Consider the following 15,597-nt stretch of genomic DNA (forward strand, 5'->3'; position numbering starts at 1 on the left):
TCAAGAAGGCATTCAGATGTGACACATTTGCCATAAATTCTGAATGGTAGCACTCTAGTTCCTCATTAGATCAGTGTAGCAAAGCTACTGCTCACCATGGAAGTCTGCTGCTGGTATTCAAAGTGCATGTTTCAGTCTGCATGTCAGAACTTTTTAATGAAATAGAAGAGGATTTGAGAAGTCAAAATGTGCCCTAAGTTTTCTTTCTGCAGCACTAATCATAATTTCTATGGCAAAATGAACCCCCTCATTTTGTTCCTTTGCAAATTAAATGTTTTAAATGTTACCACTTTATTCCAATCAAGATGGCTTCAGGTGTGCCATACCTTTGTCATAAGTAAGACTGTTAGCGCTCTAGTTGTTCTTTAAAACAATCTGGGATTTCTGTCATTGGGCTATACTTGGGCTACATCTCGGTGATATTTGTGCTACATTTGGGCTCTTTTGTCTCTGGTGGCCATCTTGGGAACCTTGTTATGAAGATTCCTAATTTCCTCATTTACTGCAGTCTCCTCAGTAGGCATACTGTCAGTTTTTTACTTTGATTCAATGAAGAAGGCATTCAGATGTGTCACACATTTGCCATAAATTCAGAATGTTAGAACTCTAGTCGCTCATTAGATCACTGTAGTAAAGCTACTGCTCACCAGGGAAGTCTGCTGCTGGTATTGAAAGTCCATGTTTCAGTCTGCATGTCAGAATTCTTTAATGAAATAGAAGAGGATTTGAGAAGTCACTCAAAATGTGCCCTAATTTTTCTTTCTGCAGCACTAATCATACATTCTATGGCAAAATGAACCCTCTCATTTTGTTCCTTTTTAAATTAAATGTTTTAAATGTTACCACTTTATTCCAATCAAGATGGCTTCAGGTGTGCCATACTTTTGTCATAAGTAAGACTGTTAGCGCTCTAGTTGTTCTTTGGAACACTATGGGAAGCTGCAGTAGAACACAAAGGAATCAACTGACAGTCTCTGCCCTTGTCGGATGTACATGTTTTACTGAGAATGTCAGACTTCATTCTCACATGACTGAGAAAGATAATGTGAATTTACAGAAAATATGCTCTCAGTTTAGCTTATAGATCACCTTCCAAACCTCTGTGGGAAAAGCATGTGAAAATAGTTTTCTCTCAAACATGATTCATGGTATCCCAGCAGAAGGCTTTTTCACATGGTAAAATCACCTTAGAACATACCACAATTCCTAAAATGAGTATGGTACCATCAACAAATGATTTATAATGTAACTAAAGTCTTAAAACCTTCTATTAACTGCAATGCTTTTTAATGAGGTGTTATCATGTATATTGGTCCCAAGATGGCTGCCAACACTTCTTGGATGAAGTGCTGACAGCCAATCAGATCTCGCAATGAGATGTGTGGTTAGGCTCCGCCCAGATATGTATATGATTTTACTTTTGATTTTCACAGGAACTACTGAACGGATTTACACCATATATGCAAAAGGCACATGCCTGACCTGAGGACTACCTCTTTGCCAAATTTCACGTAATTCTGTTCAGCCGTTCGGGCTGTACCTTCGACTAAAGGTCCTATGGAAAAATGAATGGGGAAAACGCGTTTTGGGACCCCCCATTTTTCTCGGCCCCCGCTTGACGAATCACCCTGAGACTTTCAGGGTAGGAGCTGAGCGGAGCGCCCCATTTGTTTTGAAAATTTTGCGAGGATTCGTCAACCGGCGCCAAAGTTATTCAAAATAGAATTTTGAGATTTCCTATGGAAACTAGGTTGTAACTATAACTGATAATATATACATATATATATATATATATATATATATATATATATATATATATATATTACCTACTGGCGGTCGCCAGTAGGTAGTTATAGTTAGGACCACGTTTCCATAGGAAAACCTCAACATTCTATTTTGAATAACTTTGGCGCCGGTCGACGAATCCTCGCGAATTTCTCAAAATAGGTGGGGCGCTACGCTCCGCTCCTACCCTGAAAGTCTCGGGGGGATCCGTCAAGCGGGGGCTGAGATAAAAGGGGGGTCCCAAAACGCGTTTTCCCCATGCATTTTTCCATAGGACCTTTAGAACGAGCTACAGCCCGAACGGCTGAACAGAATTACTCAAAATTTGGCAGAGAGGTAGTCCCTAGGTCTAGGAAGTGCCTTTTGTAGGTTTGGTGTAAATCTGTTCAGTAGATTCTGAGAAAATAGCCTTTAAATCAATATATATATCTGAGCCCGCTTACGGTACGCTTACCGTACGCTTACGGTAAGCGTACGGCGGCGTGCGCGAGCGCGATTCTGATTGGCTGTTAGATCTTAGTAAACATTCGAATCGGCCGAAACCAGGAAGCGGCGGCCGCCATTTTGTGTATTTCACTCTGAAAAAAAAGAGTGAAAACAAGGAAAGGGGGCAATGAGGAGAGTTACAGACCCCCTAACATTTGTAAGGGGGTCAAAGAAGGACAGAAAAGTACAAAAAAAACATTTATTGATTTTAAAAAAAATCACGGGGTACGCGTACGGTAAGCTTACGGTAAGCGTACGGTAAAAAAATAAAAATAGATAAATGAAAAGCAGATTTAAGAGTTTAGAAATTAGGGAGCTCTAAAAAGAGCTGTTGTGTTTATGAAGTCATTTTTTTAGTGGTACCTACAAGTAAGTACCGATGCAGAGTCTAAGGTTCAAGAGGAAGACTCTGTTCCCTTCATCATTGAAGTGCACACCATCTCCTCTATAAATGTCTTGCATGTCATAACGCAAGTTGTTGTGGTAAATGGCACCCATACCATAGTCACGGAGGAAAGCAGAAACAGATTTGTTGACGTGCTTTCTTGCTTTGTCAATCTGTGGACAGAAATGATTGGACCAGTTCCATTTTTGCCTTTGGCATATGTTGGAAAACACAAAGGCAGTTTTAGGGAAAAGTGAAAACAGTTGTGCAAAGGTGTCCTTCATAAGCATTTCCAGACCTACCCCAGTCAAAGTGCCTAGGTCATTGCCACCACAGTGCACTATTATGAGGTCAGGGTGTTGGATTTGAATGAAGGATTTCACCAATGGCATCAATTGGTGCCACTTTAACCCTCTCTGACCAATCCATTTAATGTCTACATTTGGCAAAGCAAGGTCTCTCACCATATCTGTTTTCTCTGCATACTTTTCACTCCAGAAGACAAGCTGTGCCCTACAATCCACACTGTGAACATCTTCAAAGGAGAACTGGATGCACTCAGGAGGTGTCTTTCAGTAGAATGGCAATATGAAAAGAAAGACAGTTTGGAAATGGAGGCATACATATTTTTTTAAAACAAAAAGAACTGATTGGCTGTTTCATACCATTCTAGAATAAAAACTAGGCTGTATGTGAAAATTAATAGAAGCATGTTTTGTATTGGTACAAAAAAATGTGTAACCAAAGAACAGTACTATGGATTTGCTGTTAGGTTTGAAAAGTCAAGCACTCTTGCTCTGTGGAATTGAAACATTGTGTGTCGAACTTCTGACCTAACTGCACACAGCAGTGTTCCATGAGCTGTTGCTATGGTAGCAGGCAGAAGTCAAGTTGGGGGAAGGGTACTAGGCAGAAGTCAAGTTGGGGGAAGGGTACTTTTGGAAAAGGGTTCGTTTTCAACCAATAGAAATGTGTGATTACATGTGAAAAAAAGGGGGAAGCACTGAGATTTGAAACTTACATGTATATGTGTGGAAAAATAGAGGGAAAGTTTGCCATTATCTGGTTCTGCTGAGAGGAGAGAGGTGAACACAACAGAGATCCTGGCTCTGATAATCTGCTGTTTGAGTGTCACATTTCTTTCACAACTAACTAATTTTAAAGGTGAGTTTACAGTTTGAGAGGGTATGTATGTGGTAACTTAAGAAATGAATAATAGAAATGGGAATTGTTTTTGTTGTAGTTACACATGGTGGTTTCATAATGTGTCAGTGTGTAAAAGTGATTTACACTTGCCCCGAAAAAAAAAAGAGCAGTAAGTGTGCTTTCAAATTGGCAAAGAAATTTCGTTTTGGGACTAATGTGAAAACATGACTCTGTGTGCATAGAAGAATTATAGGCAGAGATTTATTGCGTCTTGCTCTGGTGATTTCACAGTTGCATTAGATGGAAAGGGGGAGCGAATTTTTGGGGGAAGAAGCAGAGGCTTAGCACACACCCATGTGCTTGCCACGTATAGTCATGCACAGTATTTAGAAGCGAGTGGGGTTTTCAGGTTTAAGTCTGTAATGCAAATACATTCAGCATCACTAAGGCTGGTTGCCCTTGCTGGAGTGTAGGCAGTCACAGAGAATACACATGGTGGTGGTCTGAAAAAAAAACAGCTTGGACATGTGCAATTAAATACATTTTAAAAAAAGGTTTCATAATGTGTCAGTCTGTAAAAGTGATTTTCACTTGGCCCGAAAAAAAAAGAGCAGTAAGTGTGCTTTAAAAATGGCAAAGAAATTTCGTTTTGGGACTAATGTGAAAACATGACTCTGTGTGCATAGAGGAATTATAGGCCGAGATTTAATGTGTCTTGCTCTGGTGATTTCACAGTTGCATTAGATGGAAAGGGGGAGTGAATTTTTGGGGGAAGAAGCATAGTCTTAGCACACACCCATGTGCTTGCCATGTATAGTCATGCACAGTATTTAGAAGCGAGTGGGGTTTTCAGGTTTAAGTCTGTAATGCAAATACATTCAGCATCACTAAGGCTGGTTGCCCTTGCTGGAGTGTAGGCAGTCACAGAGAATACACATGGTGGTGGTCTGAAAAAACAGCTTGGACATGTGCATTTAAAAAAATCAAAAAAAGTGGTTTCATAATGTGTCAGTCTGTAAAAGTGATTTCCAATTGTAAAAAGTGTTTTTCACTTGGCCCGAAAAAAAAAGAGCAGTAAGTGTGCTTTCAAAATGGCAAAGAAATTTCGTTTTGGGACTAATGTGAAAACATGACTCTGTGTGCACAGAGGAATTATAGGCAGAGATTTAATGCGTCTTGCTCTGGTGATTTCACAGTTGCATTAGATGGAAAGGGGGAGCGAATTTTTGGGGGAAGAAGCAGAGTCTTAGCACACACCCATGTGCTTGCCGTGTATAGTCATGCACAGTATTTAGAAGCCAGTGGGGTTTTCAGGTTTAAGTCTGTAATGCAAATACATTCAGCATCACTAAGGCTGGTTGCCCTTGCTGGAGTGTAGGCAGTCACAGAGAATACACATGGTGGTGGTCTGAAAAAAAAACCGCTTGGACATGTGCAATTAAATAAATTTTAAAAAAAGGTTTCATAATGTGTCAGTCTGTAAAAGTGATTTTCACTTGGCCCGAAAAAAAAAGAGCAGTAAGTGTGCTTTCAAAATGGCAAAGAAATTTCGTTTTGGGACTAATGTGAAAACATGACTCTGTGTGCATAGAGGAATTATAGGCAGAGATTTATTGCGTCTTGCTCTGGTGATTTCACAGTTGCATTAGATGGAAAGGGGGAGCGAATTTTTGGGGGAAGAAGCATGAAATCAGATGTATTTTGGAGTTATTTGAGATATAATATTGTGATTATACTTCTGAAACAAACATATCAGACGGTATTTTAAAGAAATAAGTATTGGTATTAGATGATATTTTTTTACAATATTATGCATTTCTATAATGTAAAGTTTAAGTAAAAAAAGAATCAGGGCTTTTTTAATACAATCTTTGTGATTGGTTTTTTTTTTTGCCCGCTGTAAAATGATGAATGCAATTGCTTTCACAATTTATAGTGAAATGCAATATATTCTGAAAACAGCAAAAATAAGGCAAAAATATTTTTTGGTAAAAAATGTAAATATGTGTAATGTATTATAAAATGTTTAAAAAATATTAATACTTTTTTCTTTTTTTCCAGATAGATTTAGAAAATTTTCGAAAACTACAAACATTTTTAAAACTATTTTTTAAAAAAAGAAATGAATAAATATTTTTTCAGTGAGTATGGTAAGTCAATAATAATAATTGTAGTCTCTCAAGGACAATGTAATGTGATAAATGATTTTTAGTGTTTTTTTAAAAAAATAAAAAAAAGGTACGCGCACCGTACGCGTACGGTAAAAAAAAATAAAAAAAAGTTTTTAAAAACATTTGTAAAAAAAAGATGAAAGATAAGGTTGGCTCTTAAAAGAACCGTTGTGTTCATGCAGGGACAGAGGAAAGGAAGCATGGGAAAATCATTCAAAGCTACAAATGTGCTGATCTATTTTGTTGTTCACTAGGGAAACACTGGTCTCCCTATGGCAAATTAGACCTTTACAAAATGTGCAATGAATATCAACCTTCCGAAATCGAAGGTTCATTTCCAGAGGGCCAGCAAAAGGAGATTCTCCCCCCACAGATGAAGGGCTCACCTGACCTGCAGAAGAAGGAGTAAGCCCTGCAGATGATGGTCCAGGCTGAGCTGCTGTGGATGTACTGGCTCGTCTTTCTGAAGAGTTACCTCCAAAAAGATGACCATGTGTCCTTCCGTGTACATCCTGGAGGTGCCTCTTCATGGTGTGATTCCCAAAGGAATACTTCCTGTTAGGATTACCTCTAGAAAGTACACGCTTACACAGACAGCAAGTAACTAAGGGTGCATTCACCTTTTGCTGGCCTTCTGGAAAAGTAAAATAATCCCAAACATAAGAAGGCTTTTGTTTCCTCGATCTCTGCCTCAAGACAGTGCTGCTGGTGCTAGGCTCACTCTCAGAAGAGCTCTGCTGTTCTGCCATCGTATCCCAAAGACAAACCAGCTCCTTCTCCCAAGGGATCACAAGCAGAAATGAGGGGAATGGGTGTGGTGTAGGAGAGTTCTAGAACTGAAAGTAGTTTCAACCAATCAAAAGTTGTGTTTCATGATCACATGACCTACCGTACGCTTACGGTACGCTTACGGTACGCTTACGGCAAAAGTACGCGTGCGCGTAAAAAAGACACTCGCTTGCGCGCATGCGCATAACAGTCACTCCCGGCACTTCCGCGTAACGTGCGCGTGTGGCGTAAGCGCGCACGCGTCCCACGCGCAGTACGCGCGGCTACGCAAATTGCGTAACTATACGCAAGCAGCGTAGATAGATTACGGACGTTGCGTAAACCGTACGCTTACCGTGAGCTTACGGTACGCGTACTAAAAAAAAAAAATAAAAAAATAAAAAAAATCTGGAAATAAATTTTACATGTTTATTTTAAAAAATATATTAAAAAAAAATAGTTAAGGATTTTAAAAATTTAAGCATAGTCTTTATAAAAGGAAAGAAAATTAAATTAAAAATATGTTTGAAAAAAATGAAGAATAAAAAAAAAAATTAGCATTTAAAAAACCTTGCAAATTCACTGAAAAAACCATGGGTTTCACACACGTTATAGTTAGGAATTAGCATTTAAAAAACCTTGCAAATTCACTGAAAAAACCATGGGTTTCACACACGTTATAGTTAGGAATTAGCATTTAAAAAACCATAGAAATTCAGTGAAAAAACCATAGGTTTCACACATGTTATAGTTAGCTGGACATTTTACTCGTAAAAAACCAATGAAATTGCCCCGTTATAGTTAGTTCAGCTAACTATAACTCGCGCGCCCGCAATGCACTGCTGATGACGTCACATATTACATCACTCATGACATGGTCAGTGACATCACTCATGACATCACTGATGACATCTCAAATGACATCACTGATGACATCATCCAGTGAATGTGTGTTTTTCTGAAAATTACATATGTTTTATATATGTATATCTCAAGGTCGATGGAAGAATAAATGGGTATATAAGTGTCTAAATGGATGATTTGTTTTTGTAAAATTGATTGTGTAACTGACTGATTAAGTGTATCTCTCACTTTGTGTATAAGTGGCTGCATGGGTTGGTGAGTAGCTACATGGGTGTCTATATAGGTTATTAGTTGTTTTTTTGAGTATCAGTCTGAGTGTCTGTATGGTTCGGTGGGGGGTATTACGTAGTGCATAGGTGAATGAATGAGTGACTCACTGTTTGTATGTGTTGAAGACAGCATGTGTGCAGGACTGTATGGGTGGATGAGTGTGTGTATGGGTGTGTTAGTGAGTGAATGACTGTCTCAATAGTGTCTTCAGGAGTAACTACATATGTTTTAAACTAGTATATGTGACTATTGGTGTATATATGTGAGTATATGTGAGAGGGAGAGATTGAAAGAGTTCCTGTATGAATAAGTATGTGTTTCTATAAGTGATTGTTTAAAAGACTAAGTATGTGTAAGTTTCCGTAGAAGTAAGTGTGGTGGTGTGTGTATAACTGTATATGCAGGTGAATGTATGTTTGATTCTTTATTAGCATGAGTGACTATGTGTGTGAGTAACTCTATGGATGAGTGGCATTATGTAACAGGATGTATAGGTGTATGAGTACATATGATGAGTGAGTACATGTATGAGTGACTGTATAGGACTGTTGGTGAATGAGTGGATGTGTATGTGGATCTTAGAATTACTGAAGAGGTTGTTGTAACTGGTATTGGTATGTCCATTGTTTTGAAAATTTTAGTCTCTATTTTTGAATGTGTGTATCAAAGCTTATATTAAGGTGAGAGGAGGTCTGCCACTCTATCACAAGGATGATGTCATCAGTGATGTCATCAGTGATGTCATTTGAGATGTCATCAGTGATGTCATGAGTGATGTCACTGACCATGTCATGAGTGATGTAATATGTGACGTCATCAGCAGTGCATTGCGGGCGTGCGAGTTATAGTTAGCTGAACTAACTATAACGGGGCAATTTCATTGGTTTTTTACGAGTAAAATGTCCAGCTAACTATAACATGTGTGAAACCTATGGTTTTTTCACTGAATTTCTATGGTTTTTTAAATGCTAATTCCTAACTATAACGTGTGTGAAACCCATGGTTTTTTCAGTGAATATATATATATATATATATACACACACACACACAAGTACACACACACATACACTTGGCTTTCTTTATGCTTTGGGCTTCCAAGTGACATTAGTATGTATTTTAAAACCTTTCAAGCACTTTTAATATAGATAGTTCTTATCATCTTCTTTTACGCTAACATATAACTGATTTGCTTTCAGTAGCTTTAACAACATACGTATGAGGAGTGAGTTTCATGTGCCCGAGTTAGACCCCGTATGAAATAGTACCATTCTTGCATACACACAAACCTTTCCCTAAAGTTGCCTTCACTTTGACACAGTAACGCTTGACACACATTTTGCCTTCGTCATGATTGGACTGGTTTCGCAACACTACCCTTGATGACACAGAACACTTCGTGTGAATCCTATCACACTGCCTTGGCATTTGGTGCAGGGCCTCTCACATGCGTAATACAAATGTGTTTTATTATTACATCCATATGGCGACACAGCTATCAGTAGAACACAAACAATGGTTGCCCAATTACAATGTCAACTTGAGGCAAGGATGCCATTTTCTATATATAGCCTTTTGCTTCCTAACAGGAGATGGTCGAATTCTTTGTTTTATTTTCTATGTTGAAACTCATTATAACTTATATCTGATTCTGTGTATTAATCATCACAGCCCATCTATTCTATACAAAAATCACTCAGTTCAATAAATATTGAAAACACCCTTTGTGCATTCTTTGTATATTTCGCAGAGTAAAGAAAGTACAAGCGACTGAGCGAAACTTGAAATCGATAACCATGTCTCCTGGGGGACCAGAGTTGTCATGTTCAGTAATTGCAAAAACTGTTCACTTCCTGTTCAGGTTTAGGGGGCTGGCAATGGCACTTCAAGCTGGCTGGTACAAGAGCCAATATATCCCATGGGGATGCATGGAATCAGTCCAGCATCATCCAAACTTTAAATAGTCCGCAAAGGCGCAGTTACTACTGATTGGTGGAAAAGTGGCATTTTCAGAGTAGTAACTTAAAATGCATCTTTACTATAAAAGAGCATTATAATTCAAATAAGTTGAAGTTTTTCGCTAGCTGCTCCCAAACTGAAGTTATCAATTATTAAGTTTAATCAGGTAACCCAGTAATAGTCAATGAGAGAAGTAGCCGTGCTAAAATGTAAGAAGACTTTAGGAGATTTTCACTATCTCAATATGTAAACCTAAGGTTGACATGTCCTACTGTGAGAAATTGGGTTGTTGGTTGACTGGGGTGTGAGCCCTGGTCAAGCTAAGCCTCAATCCCTTTCATATTGAACCACAAAAAGTCACTAAATTATCCTGTGTAACTGGGCACAAAAAGCAGTCAGGCTTAACTTAAAGGCATTGTGTAAAGTATTTAACACAACACACAAACAGGTTTACAGGTGAATGCAAAACCAATTTAGAAAATAGAGTAAATTGTAATAAATTATTTGACATCAAAACAACAAAAAGATTTTATTGAAAATTAGCGCTTAAAAGATCAAAGCGCTAACCACAGACCTCTAGTAGTCAAAGTTGAAAGTTATGGCCCCTTGATAGAGCGTGGTTTGGGTACAAGAAGGGCATTGAGTACAGTCAGTGTCTATCTTCTGACTTAGAAGAAATTCTGAGAAAAAGTGTCTGAAAAGGTAAAGTTCTGGGAACAATCTTGCACGAGGTGTCCGAGCAGGAAGAATCTTTGTTGGAAGGCCTTGGGTCAAAAACGTAGTGAAGTTTTCTATGTTTGGACTTAGTCGCCAAAATGGAAGTCGAAAAACTCCAGCGGGACGAGGCGGAAGGCTACAGCCGAAGACAGTTCCACAGGCCGAATCCCCCTTTAGCAAAGGTCCATTGAAAAGTATTTGCTGCTGTGGAGAAGAACATAATGGGAGAAGATGCAAATTCAATACAACCAGCGAAGCCCTGGGGCGAATAGGCGAGTAGGTTGGTCCCAGTCTCCTCCCGGTTCTCAGAGCACTTTTGGGTCAAAATTAGTTCAATTCGTCAGTTTAGGTGTTTTGCCATCTGAGCACCTTTAGCACCACAACCAAGGGCCCTGGACTGGGGGATACCTATTGGGGGTTCAGGACTCACTAAGGCTGGGTCCAGGTGTGGTTTCAAGAAGGTGGGAGCCTTTTATGTCCATGTGGTTCTGTAAAAGGAGGCCTGCACTCTAGCCCTCGGAGTTACTTCTGGTCGTCCTGGATACAGGTGAAGATGCAGGGTGCAACAGCAGGGTTAGATTTTGAGGGTTCAAGATAGGCTCAAGGCACTAAAGCAGTCCTCCCTGGTACAGCAGCAGTCTGACGGAGTAAACAGTAGTTCACAGCAGCAGGCAGTCCTCTGAGAATCCTTCCGCAGGTCCAGTAGTGAACTGAAGAATGGGTCTGAAAATCCTATTTTTATACACTGGTGCCCTTCTCATGCAAAGTGGGAAAAGCTTCTAGAAGCTTTCTTTGAAGTGAATGGAATTTCTTAACTTCCCTGCCCTGGCTCCAAAGTTGACAGCACTGACAATACAGGATCATTAGGCCCTTTGTGTGAATGCAAAGTACAGGCTATTCAGTTGTTTGTGGGGCTGTGCTGAGCTCCAACTAGATCCAGCCAGCACATGGCCCATTGAAGCACACCTAATGTGAGACTGTCTGGGAGAAAGTCAAAAAGTCTAACTGTCAACCGCTACCAGTCATGTGACCCAAGACAGGCTGCAGGCACAAAGGGCTAAGGGCAGGAAAATGCCAACTTTCTAAAAGTGCCATTTTCAAAACTCTATTGAAAAATCCAACTTTAGTGTTAAATAATGTTTATCATTCTTATTTCATAGGTAGTAAACATGAAACATCCACCTGCCCCCAATTCAAAATTACAGCCTATTAAAGGTAATGAGGAAACCCCAATGTTATCCTATGGGAGGATTAGGCCTCACTGTAGTAGCAAATGTATTTCGATTTTCACTACTAGTGAAGAAATTATTGAAGGGAACGGAATCTCCTGGGACAACAAACTTTGTTTAAGTAGCGTTTCATGCAATCAGACTGAACAAACTGGACAAAAGATTTACTGACGTCATTCCATACAGAACAAAAGAGACAGCAGGTTTTGGCAGAACATTTTCTCAATAATGAACCCCTATATTTGTGTGGGATGGAAACTACATAAAACACCCTATTTTGTAGGATATTTGAATGTTAAAAACAGAATTAACATTGTAGAATAACTTTATAGTAAACTAACAGATTGAAAGGGACAGCAATGCAATGACATTGGAACTGTGATTTGATCCTAATGACGAAGATATGACATTCTAATGTGGAAATAGTGCATTCTATTGGAGAGTAGATCAGTGAAGAATATTGCTCCACCTTTAACAGGCCCTCTGTTTTCCCCTCCATCAGGCCCGTGCCTTCGATGTGTCTCATTACCTGGCAAAGCTTTCACACACTGCAACCTGCAGTCGAAAAAACAGCACTTCTCGCCAACTCTGCACTGTGCATCGCTTTTGCACTGTGGTGGGAGGATTTTGCCACACTGTTTCTCCTTTTCTGGATCGACTGGGCAAAATCCTGGGTTCTCTGAAACATACATAGGACCACAATGTAATTTAGAATATTTCAGTCAAGTATTAAATATCTTCTTCACAATTTAGCTAAGTCCACACTCTTGATGTCAAACATAGGCATTCTTCCTACATCTGCCAGACATGATAAGGACAACTAACCCAGTTATGTGTCCTATGCAGACCTTTACATAAGAGAGCCAATAGGCAGTTCTTCCCCAGAGGTACAGGTAAAAAAGCCTGTGCCTCTCACTGCATAATTTCTAAAAAAACAGTTGATGGACATAATGCAGAACATTGTCATACATTCACCCCAGTGCATAGATCTGGGCCTAAATCTATCCTTTTTTTGCTCCCCATGCCATTCCAGTTTGAAACGAGCCATATGCAAATCAGTCTTGACCCTGTGCCCCATAGTAACCATCCAGCCCGAACTGCCAGGCCAGGTCCTCCCTGGTCTGAAAATAGGCATCCTAGGACCGGTTTTGGGGTTTCACCCCTCATTCGCCAGGATAGTTTAACTCCAGCAGCATTGAGAGCACAGGATAATAGCAGTTTTGCAACATCTTAGTACAGGAAGTAGTTGACATTCTCAGGCAAAAAGAAGCACTCCGGTGACCCATGACATCAGAGCACCATGGTAATGTTACACAGTCAACAAAGGTGACAAGGGGCAAGTAGTGGAATACAGAGTCCTCAGTGACGGAATACAAAAAAGATTAAGTCAGTAAATATTTGTAATGATTATATCACTAGGCTGCACTGCTATCCTGTACTTTCAATTTTGCCTTGTCTCAACAGTAATAATTAGATTTACTTTATTTTCGTATTTTAAGCTGTACCCCTTACTGTTTCATGTAGCGAGCACTAATGCATTTTGGCACCATATTGTTACAGAAAAATATACAAAATAAATAAATGAAATTCCAATAGGGTCAATGCACTTTATTCCACACTGAGAGCAGCATTTCTGTTTGCCTCTACAGCCACTGTCATCCCTACAATGTCGAACATGCAGTGGTACCTTGCAATCGCAGGGTTCTGGTGGACATGTTCCTAGTTTTACTGAAACTGAGAAAAAAAGTGTGTTAGTTGCTGCATTATGGTTTGGTAATATTTTCTGCATTATTGTTTAAACCTTAGACTATGACTGGTGTAGGAAATCTACCTTTTCTGCGTGGTCACCCAAGATTTTTCGCTTTTTGCCACAACCTATATATTTCTGGTGTTAGACTTCTGTGCACTTTAACCCTGCTAAACCTATATTTTGCTGATGTTACACCTCCTAGCACTTTAACCCAGGTAAACATTGCTGAAGTGCCTGTGCTCTCCCTTTAAACATGGTTAAGCAGACAATTTCTTAATTAGTGTTTTCAACTTACCTTTAATATCCCCCAGTATGTGGTACAAAATGTATTCAGGGCATGTACGTTAAATGTGAAGAGAGGACTGCAGCCCCTATTGTGCCAACCACTGCAGTGATAGTACAAATATGACTTCAGGCCTACCAGTGTAGCCTGATAACAGCAGTGTAAAACAATGTTATTTGACCTGACAAAATAAGCCCTTACAGCAAGTCAAAAGTTCCCTTTCAAATATTAATAAGTCTACCTTGTGTAGGCCTTCTCACCCACAAGGCAGGGTGCATGGTATTAACAAGTAGGACAGGCAGAACATTAATGTTAACATGTCTTTAAAGTCACTCTCACCCAAAAGCTATTTTTCACTGAGGCAGGCCTAGCTATCCTATTTACAAAACCAGAGTACAGATTAATATTCTAATACTGTATCTCAGTAAAAAAAATAGCGAGAAAACTAACTAAATAACTATTTTCAATAGTCATTAATGATCCAATTCAAATATGAAAGCAGAGTTTAAATGCGTTTTAAGGAAAAGTACATTTTAGAAAGTTACCTTTTTTATGCCTGACACTCCTAGAGGCTAAACTTGAAATCCCACTTAAGGCAACCAGTAATTAGTGTTTGAATAGATGTGGAAAAGGCATGAAATGCTTCCCAGGAGCAAACAAAACACTGACCTGATGGGGTAGAGCTGACTCCTCTGAACTTCCCAAAATACGCAGGGCAGGGGATCCTTTTTGATGTTAGTGTCAAATCCTGCTTGAGTATCAAACCCTGTTTGGAGGTCAGCTTTGTTTACCTATAACACTTTGGAGCACAGAGAACAGGAAGCTAAGATAATTCTTATGAATTTACTGTAGAAGGACCTCCTTTGTCCCACTAGACCTTCTCTCTCTGGGTTTTACAAATAACACTAGAGGCACACTTGAAAGGAATGGAAATATGATATGAAAATAAGTTTAGTGTGGCCAAACAGTTTCACCATCATGAAAATAATCAAAGTGGGTGGGGCATGCCCCAGGAACCTTTACCCCATTGTTTAGTGCATGCCCAGGAGTCATTCTCACCCAATAGCTTGTGCCAAACATAAGTGTGGCACCTACAGATACTGACTTCAAAAATCTTTCTGGATCAGAGGATGAACAGAAGATGAGTGGACTCGCTGTGACTGTGACAGGAGTCCTGAAGGACTGGGCCTGCTCCCTCTTGTGCTCGGAAAAAATAGTAGACTCCAAGGCTCATAAGGCTGACCTCCTGTTCAAGCTACATGGAAACAACAAGCTACAGGAGGACTTTCATGAATTTGCCCAGCTGACCGGCATGCGTACCTGAACTTTATTCTGCATTTTCTCTCTGCTTGACACCCTGCAAATATCTGAGTGCCCCCTCTCAGATCCAGAGGGGTTTAGATGGGTACTCGTGTTGTGGATAGGGATTTAAAGGATAAAGTGAGAATGTACAATCTTTGACCAGGATGAACCTAGATGGTGTAACTAACCCACTCTCCATTACGGTCATCATCGAATTGCACTTACTGCAGCCACTGATTATCACTGGTACATTATTCATCTTGGTGCTATTCCTATTTTAAACTTTAAAAAATCATATCTTCAGTTTCCCTTATTGGAGTTTTGACTTTATGGATGTTTTGGTACTGCACAAATACTTCACACATTGCCTTTAAGTTAAGCCTTTCTGTTCAGTGCCATTGCTACTAGGGGGTTTAGCTTAGGTGTATTTAGTGACTTCAGTGGTTCACATGTGTTTGTTCCTCAAGATGGGTAGTCACTCACCA

The 15,597-nt window shown here is 39.6% G+C and overlaps 1 protein-coding gene across 3 annotated transcripts in view; it reads right to left on the reverse strand.

Annotated features, from left to right (window-relative positions):
* LOC146822214 (uncharacterized) overlaps positions 1-15,597 on the reverse strand; it is a 167,687-nt gene that overhangs the window by 79,210 nt on the left and 72,880 nt on the right. For 2 of the 3 annotated variants that reach the window (XM_085613365.1, XM_085613367.1), the window contains one exon: positions 12,307-12,456. In XM_085613365.1, coding sequence (XP_085469491.1) covers positions 12,307-12,456 — 150 coding nt within the window. Of the gene's footprint in view, positions 1-12,306; positions 12,457-13,464; positions 13,512-15,597 lie in introns of all 3 variants that reach the window. The other variant, XM_085613366.1, reaches the window with a different exon arrangement.

The sequence above is a fragment of the Triturus cristatus genome, chromosome 6, assembly GCF_964204655.1.
Source record: "Triturus cristatus chromosome 6, aTriCri1.1, whole genome shotgun sequence".
Classification (NCBI taxonomy): Eukaryota; Metazoa; Chordata; class Amphibia; order Caudata; family Salamandridae; genus Triturus; species Triturus cristatus.